This window comes from Sarcophilus harrisii, chromosome 1 (assembly GCF_902635505.1).
Source record: "Sarcophilus harrisii chromosome 1, mSarHar1.11, whole genome shotgun sequence".
NCBI lineage: Eukaryota > Metazoa > Chordata > Mammalia > Dasyuromorphia > Dasyuridae > Sarcophilus > Sarcophilus harrisii.
Window position 1 is genome coordinate 437413566 of NC_045426.1, and position 19841 is coordinate 437433406.

The 19841-nt window shown below is 38.0% G+C and overlaps 2 protein-coding genes across 2 annotated transcripts in view; both read left to right on the forward strand.

Annotated features, from left to right (window-relative positions):
- Positions 1 to 19841, forward strand: part of ZNF704 (zinc finger protein 704) — a 321406-nt gene that overhangs the window by 285930 nt on the left and 15635 nt on the right. The window contains exons 6-7 of the mRNA XM_031946228.1: positions 42 to 309; positions 1209 to 1313. Coding sequence (XP_031802088.1) covers positions 42 to 309; positions 1209 to 1313 — 373 coding nt within the window. The remainder of the gene's footprint in view (positions 1 to 41; positions 310 to 1208; positions 1314 to 19841) is intronic.
- LOC116420557 (transcription initiation factor TFIID subunit 1-like) lies at positions 16867 to 19071 on the forward strand. Its single transcript, XM_031946229.1, has one exon. The coding sequence runs from the start codon at positions 17036 to 17038 to the stop codon at positions 18818 to 18820; it is 1785 nt and encodes a 594-aa protein (XP_031802089.1). The 5' UTR covers positions 16867 to 17035; the 3' UTR covers positions 18821 to 19071.

The window sequence follows — 19841 nt, forward strand, 5'->3', positions numbered from 1 at the left end:
GCATGAATCACTGATAATGATTGTTTTTGTTTTTGCTCCAGACGCATAGGTGATTCAGATTATAGTGATGGAGAAGAAGATTTTTACTACACAGAGATCAAACTCAATACAGACTCAGTAGCCGATGGGCTCAGCAATCTCTCCCCAGTTTCTCCCTCTCAGTCCTTGGTATCTCCTCCAACATTCCCTGCCTTGGATTCCAGCCGTACTGAAACTCCATGTGCCAAAACGGAGCCAAAATTGATGACGCCTCTGAGCCAATCAGCTCCTACCACCCTCTACCTCGTACATACTGACCATGCTTACCAGGTGAAAATGTTTATCAATGGTTTTGGCATTTGGGGTCACAATTATCTTTACTTTCTACAGATTCTTCAGCTCCTTTTCTTTAGACAACCACAACAAAAGATACCTAAGGAGTTTTCCTAAGGATTTTTAGAGAACAATTCCCCCCCCCCCAATTTTTCTTTGACTCCTTGGTGCTATTTAAATTAAGGTTTCAATGGAGATGGAAGCAGAATAACACACAGTATCTTCCTGCCACTCAAATATATGACTTTACAGATAAGTCTTTAAAATGGGTAGTAAGGCTCCTAGGAAGGGCCCCTTTGGCTGGGAGGAATCTTGGCTATTTATGAAATCTGAAGGTAGAAACTTGAGGGGGTGGTTCAGTCTCTCCTTTCAATTAACTCTTATTCAGCCCATTGTTTTGCCTTACCTAATTATAGTGCTTTCTGAAAGAACAGTAGTTCAAAGTTGATCATTAAATCCTCTGTAACAATCAACTTCCTTCCCTATATTTTTTTTATTGTTTGGGGAGAAAGAATAATATAACTTGACACAAATTATTTGTGCTTGTTTAAAGTAGAAATTTTAACATCTTTGCTTTTTTTTTTTTTTTCATGGTTATAGTCTAGACAGAAAATTCTGAAATTTTTACCAGGTACCCTTTTTTTTTTCTTTTCTTTTTAGAAACCAACAATTGAACAATGTCTCCTTTTATCCCCTAGAGCTGTTATGTAGGCATGGAAAAAGAATTCTTTGCACCTACTCCCTTTTGCTATGTTTACCCCTTCCCTGGCAGATAATTAGTTTAAGATATTAATATAGTTCTGACTTCATCTCTGAAGCTCTAAATTGGTAGTGACAGCTTTTCTCTGTGAAGAAGACTTTTCCTTTGTAACTTTCTCTGTTTTTGCTCTTGACAGGCTACTCCCCCGGTGAACATTCCAGGATCCACAAAGTTCTCTCCGAATGGCAGCAGCTTTAGCATTTCTTGGCAGTCTCCACCAGTTACCTTCACAGGCATTCCAGTAAGTGGGAGGATGTAACCACAAGGAATCTAATCAAGGACAAATTCTGAAGTTGGAGTACAAATGAATTGCAACTTAATTAAAAGGGTTTTAAAATGAAAAGAAAGGAAAAGGGAGAAAACTTGCTGCTGATTTCTATCAAACTGGATTATAACAAAAAGTAGCTACAACATAGGAAGATCAGTAAATAGATACAAAGTCCATATCAGACAAAATCTTAACAAAAAAACAGGAATTTGAGGGATCAAATATATTAGGACCATAGGTTTAGCACTGGGAAAGTAATTATAGGCTATTTAGTCCAGACTCGTTATTTTATATATGAGGAAATTGGAGTCCATAGTGTTTGTTACTTGCCCCAAGTCATACAAGAAGGAAATAACAGAACTGGGGTTTGAACCTTGGTCCTATTACTCAAAATTCAACATTCTACTGCGAGTAATTAGCAAGATGAGCTAGAGATCCTGACAGAAGATAGCTGATTTCATCTCAATGTTATCCCTGATAATTTGGTGAGATGAATCAGTAAACCAGTGGCTGAAAATGTCTCTCTGGAAGATCATACCATATTCAGAAAGATCAGTGTAGAAAAAAGGGAACAGGTGAACTAAAGAAATTCTGTATGTTAAGGAGACAAATTCATATGTAGACTCTGAGGGACCAGAGGGAATAAAACCTTTTATGGAGAAGTTTAGTAAAGATTATTGAAAGCAGACACAGGAACAGCTATGATCCATATATTACACACTTGAATAAAAAGAGGAAATAGATGAGTCAACATTAAGTCAAATTCAGTCAACAAATATAGAAGCAGGATGTAATAGTGATAGGGACTTCAGTTGTATATAATTTTGTGGGTCTTCCTCTACCAAAAGCATCCCAAACAGCTTCTTTTCTTGACCCACCTTGAGAATTTCACCATTCACACTTGTCTTCAACATCAAAAGGAATGAGTCACATCACTTGGCCCCTAACCTCACAGCCCCAAATGGAGTTAGAGAAGATGTATAAATGGCACTAAAAAAGAACAAAGATAGAAAATAGATTAGACCAATGGGAGAATCATGCTGTTGGCCTCATGGTTGTGAGAGAAAAGCTTGGCCTGTAAGGCATCAATTCAAAAAGTATCTAAAAGAGAGGAAAAAGTGGTAGGAAATCAGAGAGAGAGAGAGAAGGAGGGAGAGAGGGGGGAGAAGAAGAGAAGTGGGAGAGAGGGAAAGGGAAGGAAGGAGAGAGGGGGGAGAGAGGGAGAGGGAAGGAGGGAGAGAGGGGGGAGAGAGAGAGAAGAAGGAGAGAGGGGAAGGGAGACAGAGACAGACAGAAACAGAGACAGAGAGAGAGGGAGGGTGGGAGCAACTGCCACACTATAAGCTTACTTTTTCACCTATACCAAATGTTCCAGAGAATCATTAACACACATCAAGGGTATCCTCAGTAAGGTTATTATTAGTGAATTGACTTTCAGTAGTGATACTCTATAATAAACAGACATCTTTGCCATCTCACAATTGACTGGAAGAAGTTGAGAACATAAGATGCTACTGTGTTTATTGTTTGTTGATTATAAAAAAAAAAAATGATTCAGTAGAGTGAAAAGTTTCCTTAAAAGTTTTCCTCCAATGTCTCCCATCCACTCATCAAAACTATTCAAAATCCCTTAAAATATATGATTACAGAAATAACTTTGTTCACTGATTCTCTGATTATAATTACCAGATGAGGAAAAAGAGGTATGTTAACCAAATCACCAGGGTTACTTTCCCCGCTTGCCTTCCTCTTTTGTCATGTCTTCTAAGTAGGGTATCCAGAATCTGGTCTTGACTTCTTGAATCTTTACTTGGCTTGTATGAGATGGGAATTGCCAAATCTGTTTTTCTTAGTGACAACTACCAGGTTTTATTCTCTACCCAGTCCTCCCATGAAGTAGACACCCAATATTGTCCCTGTTCTACTGGTATAACCTAATGGCCCCTGGACCTCGACATCTGACTTGTTGCTGCATACTTGGGACTTCAAGGCTTTTTCATCCACCCTGAAGTTTTTATTTATTCCTACCTCCTTAAATTTGAGTGTAGACTCTTTGAAAGCAAAGCCTGAATGTAGACTCTTTGAAAGCAAAGCTTGAATGAGTTTTTCTAAGTACTTGGCACATTCTTAATGCCTAATAAATTCAAGCCTAGAGGAAATCCAGTATACTTGAAAAAAAGATTCCTTGTGGTCAATCAACAAACATTTTTACCATCATTTTTTAATGGCACTGTACTAAACTCTGGAAATACAGAAACAATCCATGCTTGCATATTGACTCTAATTTTATGGGTCTTCCTCTACCAAAAGCATCCCAAACAACTTCTTTTCTTGGCCCACCTTGAGAATTTCACCATTCATCCTTGTCTTCATCATCAAAAGGATGGAGGAGACAACACATAACAGTAAGCTATATACAGAATAAATTGGAAATAATCAACAAACAGAAGACAATAGAATTAAAAGAGATTTAGAAAGGCTTCCTGCAGAAGTTGAGATTTTAATTGGAGTTTGGAGAAAGCCAGAGAAATCAGGAGGCAGAAGAGAGGAAGGAGAATATTCCTTGCATAGGGGACAGGTAGTAAAAATGGCTGCAGCAAAGAGTGTTTTGTTTGAAGAATAGCAAGAAGGGAAGGGTCACTATATCACAGAGTATGTGAGAAGGTATAAAGTATAAGACTTGAAAGGTATGGAGGGACCTCCAAATGCTCTTTTCAGATGACATCGTGCTGGTTGCATCAAGCCCTGGAACAATACATACCTTCTTAAAGGAAATTCAGTATTTCTCAAAAGAGTTTGGCCTGACCATCCACATAGGAAAAAACAGATGGATGGAAAATGTTTATTGCCCCAGTTATGAAATTAAATTGGGTGGATTGCTTATAGATCTTGCACTCATCCATCAGTTTATATGTCTAGGAAAGATAGTACAAAGGCACAACAATTTGAAACCTAAGTTGAAAAGGAAGAGGATAGTATGATTGCCTTAAGGAAACTGAAGTTCCTTTAATGATTCCTAATTTCACCCAGAAACAAAGATGCATCTTTTTGATGGCAATTATTTCTATTGGTCCTGTTACATGACTGTGGCATGGAACACAGTAATCTCTAAAGAACTGAAATTTAATGTTACATAAAGTTGCAATTCGCATAGTGAATGTGATTAAGTTGAAACCACTAGAGAAGCTTAAAAGATAGATTTTTGAAATGATAGTTCCATAGTTAAAACGTTCTAAATGGACCAAAAAAATTGAAATTGAAGTCATTATTCCCCCCCCCCCACCATGTTCTAGGAAATCCATATTATTTGACAGGTTGAAAACAAATTGGTACATGGGTTCAAATGTAAATAATACAGAAAAAGCACATGATCTGACATACTAAATGATTGCTACCTTGATAAACACCACTAAGCTCCTTGATTTGAGACCATTTCATTTTACTATATATTGGGCCTTTTCATAGCTTATCATATAATGTATAGACCACACATTGTTGATACCCATGGTTGTATTTAACTTCCAATAAGGCTTAGTAAGTGGCTTATGATAATAGATATTAACTTGCTTTTTTCTCCTCACTCCCTTCTCCAGGATCCTCTCAAAAGCTTCTTACTGTCAACCTTTGGCAAGTCCCAGAGGTTTTCTGTGAGGGCTATGGTATCCTGCAGAGCTGATAAAAATGAAAGTGGTTGAATCAATTATACTGCTCTTCATCAATGAATATTTATTAAATTCCAAAGAGGAATAGCTCATAACAAAAGGCATCCTGTGGCAGCGTTTGTAGCAACCCTGTTTCTTCTGTGTTCACCAAGTATAAAATACTCCTGGAATTTGATTTCCAAACAATACAATAGATCCTAATCATCGTGAATGTTTCCTGTTTTGTTGAATAATAGTGATTGCCAGCAGCACTGGGGATCCAAGAACGCAGTTAGCAGCACCACCAAATACAGGAGGGAGAGGGGTGCAGATTAGGCATGTTGGTATTCGTTTACTCCAAGCAAGAAAGAACATTGATCCCCTGTCACATTGACAGATTGTTTCCAGCGGAGGTGAACATTCAATCCATTTTGGCTTTTCAGGTAGTCAGAAAAAGGCGTTTGTGCCTTACCCGGTCATTTTTATAAATAACTCCATCAATATATACTTAATATATCAGAGACAGGAATAGAATTATAGAGCTACATATAGACTGTCTTCAGTATTTGGGGGAACTTAAACAGTTTGAGGTTTTGACTTGGGAAGCATTTTCAGTAGATTGAGCCTTACTGCTAACCTAAAATAAAACCAGGTTCTTAGTGGAACACACCTGCAAATTTCTTTCCAATCATGATCTTAACTTGGTACTTGTTATCTGGCCGTTGTGACTAGGCAAGATACAAAGAAAATCTAAGTTTTCATGTTTGGCAGATCAAACTGTGACTGGCTGACGTTCCTTAACTAAAAGATAAACTAGTCATTCTGATAGAGACAAAACACTATCTTACAGTGAGTGCATTTTTGTTGTCATTGTTTTTAAAACCACTTTGAATTTGGTGTTAGGAAACAGTAGGTTGCCTGCAGGATACCTTTCATTATGTTTACTATTCAGTAAAAATAATAATAATAATAATGATTTCCATGGACAGAAAGAAGACTGGGTTTCTAGCTTTATCTCAGTATTTGTACTTTTGGTGCACATATTTGACATTGTCACATATTTGACCATTTATCTAACTTTTTATAAGGAAACATTTAATAAGCATTACAGTGAGGGAAAGGGAGGAACAAAGAAAGAAGATAGGGCTCCTCAGTGCAAATTCTGATAGAATTGCCAGTTTGTTCTTCAGCCACAGGATATACTGAGACAGTTTTTGTCCCATCTGACCTAGATCATCTCAGCAGTCTCTCTGTCCAAGCCTTCATTAATACTTGCTTTTTCTAAAAACTGATATTTTTAAAGGCTTTTGTTTTGACCTAAAGAGGAAGAACTCTGTGTAATGTAATGATTTGTACATTGCCAAGCAATGTCACTACTCAGTTGCTTAGTATAGTCTCCTTACAGATTTTTTCCATTGTATTGTTGGCTAGTTAAAAAAAAAAAAAAGGTCCATTGCAGTGTAGCAAATGAATGACTCTTTAAGAGGCTGCTTTCCTCTCTTGTATATCAGCAGTATTCCAAAAATTTTCTGGATAGAACCCTTCTGACAGTTGGAATACCTAGACTAATCCTAGGCAGACTGAAACTAAAAACATATAATTTTCCTATGCAAGTCAATTCTAATTCTTCTAAATGAGAGTAATAGAGTTTTCAAAAGATAGCTAGGAAATTTATGAATTACAATAAGCTGGCATTAATGATGTCTGTGGTTGTGTCTAAACTAAAAAGTGTAGCAGTTTCCATTTTATAAAGTGTTCATTGTACTTAAAAAATAATATTCAGAATTATTACCCCACTACTTCAACATTTTTTCTCCCATATTCTTGAAGACCTAGTATTAAATGGGTAAATATTTCTCCCATGTTCATTAGGTGTCTATGAAACCCATGGATTTGGAGCAGGGGAGAACGGACAGTTCCAAAATGTTTGTCCCCAATGAGTTCACTGAATGAGATTTCTTCCCAGAAATACCAAAGCAAATGATTTGCATGCTTATAAATATTTTTAAAAGAATTCCCATCTTCTATAATCTGGGGGGGGGGGGAAGATACTTCATTAATTAAATCTTTCAAGAAAAAATTTTCCCTAATTAATCATTTTTTTTTTCTTCTAATTGTTTCTATTCCTTATTCTGCTTCCTTATAACAAGATCAAGAGCATACAAATCAATAAGTTTTGGTAGTTTTTTGGTAAAAGAGCATAAGAACAAAGTAAAATAAAAGGAGGCTTCAGAGATTCAGAATGGCACTCCAAAAGTGAAACAGCATTTTTTCCTTCTTGATGTTCATATCTGACCTTTTAAAGGAAGCTTCAGAACAATGCATGATGAAGATACAGACAGGATTTCATTTCATATTTATAAATGGATAAGAAACTGTCCCACCTTGTTAATACTACCACTGATATCTATAATTCTGCCAGGTGAGGCAGAGGATTTTTTTTTTTTGCATCTTAGATTTATGTTGAATTCATAGTATTCAGGATTACAATAGGCAAAAGATCCTAAATAACCAGGAATAAATTTGAAACTGATTTCCTGAGAATAGCAACTTCAAACTAAACCTATTGAACTAAGATAGACAAGAAGCACCAGTCTTCACATAGGTTCATCGGCTCAGGCTAGCATTGCTGTACTACAAACCCAAGTTAGCTTTAGGTAAAGAAAAGATATCTTCTGCCTGAAGCAGTTCCAGACTCCTGAGAGATATGAATACAATCGCCAAGAAACATGGGGGGAAAAACAAACCAGAAATGATATTTTCATTTAAGATATCTCTAATTTCATGTAGGAAAAGACAGAACTAACTTGGAAATGTCTGCAGCAACTATGGTTATCTAGAGCTGAGGAAAATTATATGGCTACATTTTCAATTCCAATTCAATTCGACAAATATTAAATGCCTGCTTTGTGCAAAGTCCTGAGAGGACTGAGACAAAACAACCAATAGTCTGATCTCCAGATGAAGTGCATTCACTTGGAGGAAACAGGATATAAACAGGTCATGTGATGCATGATCATTTGATGAAGGAGAAAATGCTAACACCTTGGACAAGTTAGGAAAAGTTGCTGGTGGATGAGCTGAATCCTGGAGGAAGCTAGAGATTCTAAGAGGTTAGGAAGGAACTCATCCTATGCCTATGCAGAAAGATGTTCATGCCAAAAGTACTGACATTTCAAAAACAAGAATATTTTAATATTAAATGTTATAATAACTTGATAAAATTTAAATCTAATAGAATAATTCTTGCTCATATAACAACCATGGCACAAAGTGTAATATTAAATGTTATGCTTAATAATTAAAGACTATAAAATAGTCTATAAATATGAATTTAATGAGGATTTTTTCAGACAATACCATGACATTAAATAATACCAATAATTTTCATCCATGTTATACAGACAAGGAAACTAAGGCTCCAAGTCTACAAGTAACATATGGGAAGTAGGACAGCCAGCACTCAAACTCAGATTTCTGATATCTGTATCAGTGCTTTTTCCATTGCACTAAACTGCCTCTAACTTATTTCATCTAGATTAAGGAATATAAGACTCCAAGGTACAAGAAAATAGTATAATATGTTCATTACTAGTTGGCTCTTGTGTAGTATTCTAAGCACAGGAGGAAATAAAAATTTTAAAATGCAGAGCCTTCAGTTGAGAGGAAATTAAGACAGATTCATACATTAATTGCAAATAATGGTATTAGAAACAAGAGAACTTCATTGACTTTATATGTTAATATTAATATTAACTCTGTACTCTGAAGATCATATGCCTTTGATATTATTAGAGAACATGCTGAAATTATAGAATAAAGAAAATGTTTAGTACTTGTAATGTTCTTCTCTAAATTATAATATTCTCCGGGAGCAGGTTTCTTGGGGGGCTTCTGGAGGCAGCCTTCATTTCTGTTTAGTATAATAATCACCTCAAATGCAGCCAGGAGTTAAAGTCCAGATCCTTTATTTTCTCTTTCAAAGTCTTGAATCTTTTCCTGGATCCAGTTAGCTTTCTTAGAGGCCTATCTCTCTCCTTGGTTCTGAGAGCTCTTGCCATTAGTCCTTTGGCTCTTCCAGCTTCAGCCTCTAGCTCCCTCTGAACTCAAAGTCTCTAGCCAGCACAAAGGTGGAAAAAGGAATGAATCTGTCTTGCCTCTGAGAGTGGGCTCCTTCTCTAGTGGGCTTGATCTTCTGACTTGTGAATCTCCCGACTGAATCCTGGCTCTGAATCTCCCAGAGCTTCCAGTGTGCTTGTCCTTTTATATGCTCTTTTAGAGGTGTGAACTCAAAGGTGTGAAAGGTGTGAATTCTTGCAGAACTCTAACAAGTACTAAGCACATTAGTGAACCAGAGAATTGCTACAACCGACTTAGCACCTTGTAAGAATCCTAACAAGTACTCCGCATTTTGAACACAAATCTACCACAGAGAAAATTATTAATTAATTTAATTATAACTCATTTTGCTTAGAGAAATTCAAAAGGGGCAATCTTTCCCCCAATACTTTGTAAGTCTTTAAGGCATAAACCATTTCTACTCAATAGCATTCCCAAACAAAAGACAAAATTCCAAGAGAATGAATCCCTCTATAGTCACTTCCTCAAAAGATTCTACTTTTCATCAGGTTATAAGCATTGTAAATATAAAGCAGGATGTTTCTGCTAATTGAATTAATCGAATTTTTTCTTCTCTTTTTATTATCTTTATCTTAATCACTTTTAGAGGAAGGAATCCTTTCTGAATTAACTAGGAGCCTTTCTCTTTAAAAACTGGTTAGGTCTTTGATAATGATTTTAAAAATATTTTAGCGTAGACACTAATATCAGAACTGATAGTTAAAGATTGCTAATACCTTATTAAGATTAGACTAAATTATTCACATTATTTTGCAATCTGATAGAGCTTAAAGCAAGAATTGGGCAGTTAGAAGCAGAGAGGGGAGATGGAATTAGTATGTTTCTACAAGAAGTCAGTCAGCTAGCATTTATTAAGTGGCTACTATTTTCCAGGCACTGTGCTAACTGCCAAGGATACAAAGAAAGTTAAAAACAAAAATAAAAGACACACACACACACACACAAATAGTCCCTGTTTTTGAGGAATTCATAATCTAATAGGGGAAACAACTACATAAAAATAAATATATATATAAGATATATACAAATTAAATTAGTCTTGTTTTAAAGTAGAGGTATTAAGATTAAGGATAACAGAAAAGGATTTTTATAGAATGGGACTGCTGCTAAGACTTCAAGGAAGCAGAGGTAAAGAGGGAGAGAGTTCAGGCAATAAAAAAGCTCAGTTACACAATGAACTATCCTGCCCCTTTAAGCAACAAAGTAGCCAATGTCCCTAGATCACAGAGTATACAGAAGCAAGTAAGGTGCAATCTAATAAAGAACTGTTACATGAATAAAATATTATTTGGAAAATGTTAGTATGTAGCCTTCTGAAAGAAAAGAGATCCTTATTGATGATTTCATTTATAAAAAGTTATAAAAAAAAGTGTACTTTTTAATGTAGTAGACCTTTTTCTTGTTAAATATTTGTTTAATTTGCTGCATTTTCCTCTGTAGAAGATCAGATTGTGGGAAAACTGAGAATTTATTTAGTTTTTATTTGTTTTGTTTTGTTTTGAGAAGACACTTGCAATTCCCTGGGTAGATAATCCCAGATGTATTTATGATGATACATAGATAAAAATTATGCAAGATGAGAAGGTATGGAGAGGTTGTGGTATTTGCACTTGATGAAATGTGAAGTTAGACAAACCAAAAAAAATTGACATTGATTGAGGAGGGAAATCAGAAGTAGTTTAGTAATCCAAATAGATTGAACAGAGAACCTTCTTACTACAGCATTTGAATAAGCTTCAAAGGATTTCAAGTTTCAACTTTTTCTCAAGAGTTTACATTTAGTTGAACTGCCTCTATGGAGATTTCCTAACCAGTTGATTAGAGATAGGCTAGTGAAGTGAAAGAACAAAAGGGCTAGATTCTAATCCTACCCCATTATTTGAACTTAGACAAGTCTCTGGGCCTCCATAGCTATCATCTATAAAATTAGAATGACACTTGCCCTACTCTAGTGAAAAGTTGGGAAGATGAGAAAAACAGGTGTTAAAAACTGATTTTAAAAGTACTTTTCAAAAATAAATTATTTGTAAGGATAGCTTCTAGAATGCACATAACAAAAAAATAGGGTTTTGATACTTAAACCAGGAAGGCAGAAACAGAGAAAGAAAACTTTAATGAATATCAATGCAATATTTTTAAGTAAAATAAGTAGCAAGTAGATTATAGCAATATATCACACAATGGCCTGGTGAGATTTATACCAGGAGTATACCAGGAATATTGATTCAATATTAGGAAAACTCTCAGCATAAATGACCATATCAGTAACCAAAACAATAAAAATCATATGATTGTATTAATCATTGCAGAAAAAGCTTTGACAAAATATAACACCCATGCCTATTAAAAATTCTATCTCTTATCTGTCTATCTGTATATCCATATCTATTTTAAACTACGAGTAACCATTGGTTATAAAGGGGATAAACTTTAAGTCTTGCCAGCAGTGTCAAAATTGAAGCAAAGATATCTATTATCAATCATCATCATTATTCAAAATTGCGCTAAAATTGCTAACTATACCAGTAAGAAAAGAAAAGAAAAGAAAATGAAGGAATTAGATTAGGCAACAAGGAAACAAACCTAATATTGAATCAGCCCTATATTCCTTGTATATATCTCACCAGTGGTGGTTAGCAAGTCAATCCAGTATTGGCTGAGAAATAGAGTGGTAGATCAGTGAAAGAGATGAGGTACACAATCCACAGTAGTAAATGACCATAGGGATCTAGTGTTTGATAAACCCAAAAATTCAAGCTTTAGGGATAAGAACTCAATATTTAACAGAAACTGCTGAGAAAACTGGAAAGTAGTTTGGCAGAAATTAGGCATAGATCAAGATTTCACATTGTATATCAAGATAAAGTCAAATGGATAATTAATTTAGACATAAAGGGTGATAGCATAAGTACACTAGGAGAGCATGGGAAAATATACCTGTCAGATCTATAGATAAGGAAAGAATTTATGATGAAACAAGAGAAAGAGAGGAAAGTCAAAGAGAGGGGCAGCTAAATGGTACAGTGGATAGAGCATCAGTCCTGAAGTCAGGAGGATCTGAGTTCAAATCTGTCCTCAGACACTTAACACTTCCTAGCTGTGTGACCCTGAGCAAATCACTTAACCCCAATTGCCTCAGCAAAAAAGAAAAGAAAAGGCAAAGAGATAGTTTTAATTACATGATATTAAAAAAATTTTGCATAAACAAAACCAGTGCAACCAAAATTGGTAGGAAAATAGGAAATGGAGGTAGGGGTGGGAAAAGGGAGTGATTTATCCTAAATTTCTGAGGAAGGCCTCATTTCTCAACTAAATAGGATCTGATAAAATGTATAAGAAATAAGAGTCATTTCCTAATTGACAAATGGTCAAAAGATATGGCAAGGCAATTTTTAGAAAGTTATTAATAGCTTGAAAAAATGAAAAATTGAGAGCATGAAAAAATGCTCTCAATAATTCTGATTAGAGAAATACACATTAAAATAAACTCTGAGGTACTACCTTATACCTATCAAAATGGCTAATACCACAGAAAATGAAAATGACAGACAAATGCAGGAAGGAATGTGAAAAAATTGAAACACCAATGTGTAATGTTCTCTTCTCTAAATTATAATCATTCTCTAGGAGCAGATTTCTTGGGGAGCTTCTGGAGGCAACCTTCATTTCAGTTCTGTGTAATAATCACCTCAAATGCAGCCAGAAGTTAAAATCCGATCTTTTATTGTCGCTTCCAAAATAGCCGGGTTAATTTTTTTAGAGGCCTTATCTCTCTCTGTGGTTCCAAGAACTCTCGTTACTAGTCCTTTGCCTCTCCCATTTTCAGCCTCTCTTCTTCCAAATCCCCAGTTCTGCCCGACTGCAGTCTCTGGCTTCTCAATCTCCTCAACTGACTCCTGGCATAGGCTCCAAGAGCTTCTTATGTATGATCTCTTAAAGGTGTGAACTCAAAGGTTGACTCTTCTTCCGAGAGTGGGATTGTGGGAGCTGTGACTTGTGAATCTCCTCCACTGAACTTGTGAATCTCATACTGAATCCTGACTTGTGAATCTCCCAGAAGTGTTAAATACATTAGTGAGCTAGAGAACTTGTTAAGTACCATGCTAAATTTGACAACCAACTTATCACTTTATAAGAATCCTAACATCAATGCAGTGTGGATGGAGGTGTGAACTAGTCTAGCCATTCTGGAAAATAATTTACAACTACTCCCAAAGGATTATAACCTTTAACCCAGTAGTATCATATTAGCACTATTATATCTGTTTCCCAAATGGATTGAAAAAGAAAACAGGAGCTATTTGAACAAAAATATTTATAGTTGCTCTTTTGTGGTGGCAAAGAATTGGAAATTAAGGGGATGCCCATCATTTGGGAAATGACTGAATAATTGTCATATATGATTATCAAGGAATAGTATTATGCCATTTTTAAAAAGTGACAAGCTAGATCATTTCAGAAAATAGACAGATTTCTATGAATTGATGTAAGGTAAAATAAACAGAACAAGGAGAACATTATTTACACTAACAACAATATTGTAAGGGTCATCTGTTATGAAAGACATAGATATTCTGACCAAGACAGTAACCCAAAAAAATGCCAAAGAACAAATGGTGAAAGGTGCCATTTACCAAGAAAGAACTGATGAATCCTGAATGTAGAGTAAAGCATACTTTAAAAAGAAAAACTTTATTGTTTTGTTTTATTTCTGCTTTCTTTTACAACATAGCGAATACAGCAAATAATAATAATAATAATAATGGTCTTTAAGGACTCCCAGATGTTTGCTGTGTGATTTTATTTAACAAGGCTCTTAATGTGTATAACTTTCACTGCAGGTGTTGCAGTGGATAAGGGTAGTGTTCTGGCTAACTTTCTGGAGGTCTTTGAACCAGTCTTCCTTTCAACTGAGTAATTACCACAAGAATTGTCAGAGATAAAGTCCAAAAGTCTTTACTGTCTCCTTGCCTGGGACTAGCTTTCTGGAGGCATTCAGATTGGCCTTGGTCTCAGTGAGGGAAGCAGGAGTACAGACCAGCCAGCTTCAGCCTCCAGTCCTTCTCCAAGTCTGTCTCTAGGTCTGACTCTCACCTCTTAAATACTCTGTTACAATTAAATCCATTCAATTATACTGAGTATAAGCCAATCATTATATCACTAGGGAACCATTATTTGTTGTAAGGTTAAATCGATCATACTGAACTTAGAGAACTATTAATCATTATTAATGCTAAACTAGATAACCATTGTCTCTTCAATTCCATCGAGTTAACACCTTGTAAGAATCCTTGTTTCAAGTATGCAGTTCTGGCCCATTACAGATAAGCACCAAAGATCTTATGTGAATAGTGAGTTCTCACCCTTTAGAATGAAGGGTCCCACCCTTGTTATTGATCCCAGACTTGTTAACACTTTTGGAGAGGTGTGAATCCTTCCTGAAAAACAGGTATAAAAGGAGCTTGTTGGGGTTGATTCCAATTATTATTCCTATAGAGTACTCTAGAAGAGAAGGGTTTCCTGTCTTTTCCTCCTTTACATACCGACAGAATTACAGGATACCAAATGGAGGAAAACAGGGTCCTGAACTGCCAAGACAGCTGTACCTCCTCCTCAGAGGACTTCTCTCTGTATTGCAGCAGCTCTGAGGAAGAGAATGAAAATAAAGAGAAGGAACAGGATCATGGAGACAACAGAATGCCTACAGTCACAGAGCTATGGCCACATTTTTGTCATGAAAAGCCTCTTTCTTTCCTTAATCTCTTTGATAACCAAAAGAAATCATCAATGTGGGAGAGGGTCAGAAAGAGCCTAAAGAAAAAAAAGAAGGGACAGCATTGCCCACAACCTATTTTGGGGGGTCCCCAGAGAGTAAGTCCACCAGGCCCAGAGGAATGCCTAACAGATGATGAGATAAAAATGATGGACCAAGTGGATCCTCAGCCTGACTCTCAACTAGCTGACTGTTCTCAGGATCTTCACTCAGAGGAGGTGGCCCCATGGCGGTATGGCCCTGCCAAGCTTTGGTATGACATGCTAGGGGTCCCTCCCCATGGGAGAGGTTTTGATTATGGATTTAAATTCCAAGAAAAATCACCAGAAGAGGAGACAACCCAAACAGACCACCCCTTGCTGAAGAATGAAAACTTCCTGATGGTCACTCAGAAATCCTGGGAAGATGATATAATCTGGGATAACAGAGATATCCAAAAATCTGTCCCTGATGCCCAAAAATTATCTCAGGCAGGGTGGATTCCCTCTGAGGAAACCAGATTGTTCAAAACAGGTACCTGTAACCCTTCTCAGCCTGGTGGGTCCATTTTCATTCCTGAGAATGAAGACCTCATCTATAACCAATGGGAAGACAACATTATTTGGGATGCGCAAGGCATGCATAAGCCATTGTATCCTATAGTCCTAACTATTGATCCAAATGATGAGAACCTCCTGCTTTTTGATCTTGAAGAGCCTCAAGAAGAGTCTCCAACCCCTCACCCCTTGGCCAAGAAGCACTTTTCTAAGAAGAGCCAAGTCATGAAAAGATTGGACATTGTTGGAATGGATAAAGCTGAGCAGGCTCCTGCCCAACTGAAAACCAAGGACCCTTGGAACCTGTCCAATGATGAATTTTACTTCCCCCAGCAGCATGGCCTCCAAGCATCCTTTGTGAACCCTAGAATCCAGCATTCAATTCCAGCACTAAAGCTACACTCCAGCCTCTTTCCTACTCACATGAAAGCTGAGCAACTCTGTCAGTTCCATCGACCACCAGTCAGGTGGCTAGGCAAAGGCTCGCATCCTGTCCACGACTTGACTTTCCACATCCAAAAGAAAGCCCAGGAACGAGAGCAAGAGCTTCAGGCTTCAGGGGGAGGTCACATGTTTTTTATGAAGACATTCCAGGACTTGAGTGGGCAGGATGGAGATCTCATTCTGGTGGAATGGAGTGAAGAGAATCCACCACTCTTAAATCAGGTTGGAATGGCCTCCCAGATCCAGAACTATTACAAAAGGAAAACTGGGAACAACACTGGACCTCCTGACTATAAATATGGGAATCCTGTTTTCTGTTCATCTTCACCCTTCCTAGGGCAACTTCATGCGGGACAGTCCTTACAGGCTTTGGAAAACAAACTATTCCGGGCTCCCATCTACCTACATCAGATGGCAGACACAGACTTTCTGGTTGTGGTGACCAAAGCAGGCTACTTTCTTCGGGAAGTGAAAGATATATTTACCGCTGGGCAGCAGTGTCCACTGTATGAAGTTCCTGTCCCCAAGTCAAAAATGGCAATGAATTACATTCATGATTTTCTCCAAGTGTTTATATATAGACAATTTAGGAAAAGCCCTCACAGACCTCGGAGAATTCTTATGGAGGATATCCGCAGGGCCTTTCCTAGACTTGCTGAGAGAACTATCCAAAGGAAGCTCACCAAATGCTCAGAGTTCCATCGGACAGGAACCTATTTTAATTGGTGGGTGCTGAAGCCTAGATTCCGCTTGCCAAGTGAAGAGGAGCTGAGGGACATGGTAACCCCAGAGCAATGCTGTGCTTTGTATAGTATGTTGGCTGCCCAGCAACGCCTTAAGGATGCTGTCTGTGGGGAAGTATTGCTCCTAAACACAGAGGAGACCAGTGATCAAAACGTATGTCTCAGTGATGAGGTCCAGGCTGCTCCATGGAACACAACTCGGGCCTTCCTAGCAGCCACAAAAGGGCAGTGTCTCCTGGAAGTGTCAGGAGCAGCTGACCCCACAGGCTGTGGGGAGGGCATCTCCTATGTCAAAGTGGCTTGTAAACCCAAGCAGGAAGACAAAACCCAAGTGAATGGAAGGAGAGTGAAGGGTACTGATGCAGACCTTCGACATCTCACCCTCAAGAAAGCCAAGAACTTGCTGAGAACATTTGGGATGTCAGAGACAGAGATCAGGAAGCTATCCCGCTGGGACATGATCTCAGCTGTCCGAGCCCTGTCTACCAAGGAGCTACATTCAGGAAACAAGTCCAGAGCCCTCACCAGATTTGCACGAGTATCCCATTCTTCAGGAGCTGAGCAGCAGAGACACTATCAGCAAGAGGTCCAAAGAATTTTTGACCTTCAGAACAGGGTCCTGGCTTCTACCGAGGTGCTGTCCACAGATACAGATAGTAGCAGCTCAGAAGAGGAAAATGATGAAATGATGGACTGGATGTGTCAGGGAATTGAGAACCTCCTGGAGGGTAAGACCAACTCTCGGAGTCTACAGAGAAAAAAAGAAAAACAGGATTATCAGGAGCTGAAGCAACTGATGCTCAGAGATGGGCGTACTCACCTCCAAGACAAAGGTAAGAAAGAGCAGCAGGATAGGGGTTCAACCACCTCAGCTCCTGTATCTCTGGTTATCTACCGGACTTATATTGATGAGTCTGGCAAGGAATATGTGCAGAAAGAGATAATCCGGGACCCAGCAGTGATCAAACTATATACCCATGTGAAGAGCACCAAAGATGAGGACTTTATCCGGAAGACCTTTCCAGCAGATGAAGAGAAACAGCAGGAAATACGGAAAAAGAAGAAAAGACTCCAAGACAGACTTCGCCGAATCCGCATAGCAGAGGAAAGAAAACAGCAAAGGGAAGAGAGGAAAGAGGTTCCCCCAGAGAAACTTCCCAAGCCAGAGGTCCCAAAATTGAATCTAATAGGTGAGGACTGTGGATCCCACATTAAGACAAAGAAGACATGTCCAAAGTATTGCCCACCCAAGGACCTGACCCCCAGGCTCAAGGGGAGCAGGAAGCAGGAGGACCGAGAACTGGCTAAACAACTCCCTCAAAAGTCTCTTATCCAGCCCCTAAGAACCAGAAATTTCATGGAGAGAAAACACAAATTTGAAAATACAAATGCGGTCCAAAGGGAGACTATTAAGGTGAAAGTTAAGAAAAGGCCTCTGCCCCTGAAGAGGAAGTCTGATACTCCTCAGAAGAGAAGACGTGTGCATATGGACCCCAGTGAAGGTTTTAGCTGTATCCGGCATCCTTGCCAACCTGCTCTTCCTTGCCCTCCATCCAAGAGATGTAGAAAATCTCCTCCAGTACTGTCTCCCCAGGTCCCTTTGGAAAAGCCTGAGAAGACTTCTGGGAATCTTTTGGCAGAACCCCCTCAGAAGACTCCGCCATCTCCAGTCCATTTAGCTCAGAGTAAATCTGAATCTCCTTCACAGTTAGTGCGTAAAAACTGGGGTCTTCAAAATTGGCTTCAACAAAAATACAGAAGTTTAACACAGCCTTGCCAGAAAGAACCCGACAATATGATCCAGCCTCAGAAACCTGTGATCCCTCTGGCCAAGGAAGGCCCAGTTTCTTCACACCTCCTGTCCCATTCTGCTAAGAAGTCTCAGAATCCTTTAACATGTTCAAAGCCTTTGTTTCATAATTCATCTGGTAAGCAATGCAAAAGACCCAGAAATTCTCTATGTCAGCCTAACCAGAAATTAAGTCAGGAACCCACAATTGCTTGCAAACAAGTTCCTCAGGACATATTGGGCAGATCACTTCAGAGACACCCATTGGACAAGGACACACAGCCATCCTCCTGCAGAAATCAGGTACCCCAGGGGTACTGTAGGACAGAATGCCAAAGCATCAAAACGAGTATTTTGTATGAGGACCTCCAGGTTTCTGATACAGATGAAGAAGAAGAGAAGGAGGAAATATAGACTAAATGAAGAAATACAAAGATTTTTACCCTCTTGTGAGGGTTTTTTGTAGATGGAGAGGAAACAAAGTGAAATTTTGGAGAAGCCTTATGTTATGCTTGAAAAATTATTTTATTTAGGATAACATTGTACATAATAACAGCAAGAGTATGTCCTGGTCAACTTCGCTCTTCTCAGTAATACGCTAATCCAAAACAATTCCGATAGACTTGTGTTACAAAACGCCATCCACATCCAGAGAGAAGATTGAAGACTGAATATGTATCAAAGCATAATATTTTCATCTTTTTATATTTGCTTTTTCTTATGTTTTTTTTCCCTTTTGGTCTGACTTTTCTTCTACAGCATGACAAGTGTGGAAATATGTACATATATAGCCTTTATCAGATTGCTTGCTGTCTTGGGGAGGAGGAAGGGAGGCGGAAAATGGAAAACAAAATCTTACAAAAATAAATTTTAAAAACTATCTTTACATGTATTAAGAAAAATAAAATGCCAAAAATGCTTTTAAAAAAAGAAGTCATTTTATTTGTTATCACAGGACCTGCCTTTAAGTTTTGAACCTTCCCATACATATGACCTTAGATCATTCAATCATTCTGATCATCAGCTTACCTATTCATTTCTAAGAAAGCATTGAGCAACATGCTCTCTAGAGTTCTTCTAACTTTAGACCTGATGATCTTTAAACCAGAAGGAGGTGGTAGACATAAGACAAGGTCAATGGAGCATTTCCTATAGGAAAGAGGGCCAAGATTCACTTTTATATCTTATTGCAATCTTCTCACAAGAGCCAGTGATTCCTTACTGACATCCCTACCTTTGCCATAGACCAACCTATTCATCAGAGAGATTGTTGTGGACTGAGCCATCTAGAAGATGACAATGAAAGTCAAAACTGTATCCCAGGAAGACCATGGAGAAAAGTGCAGGGGAGATGATACTTTTGGCTGTCTCCCCTATACTGCCTGGCCTCTAAGCCCCATTCTGTGTTACAAATGGTTTTCTAGAGGGGAGGGAG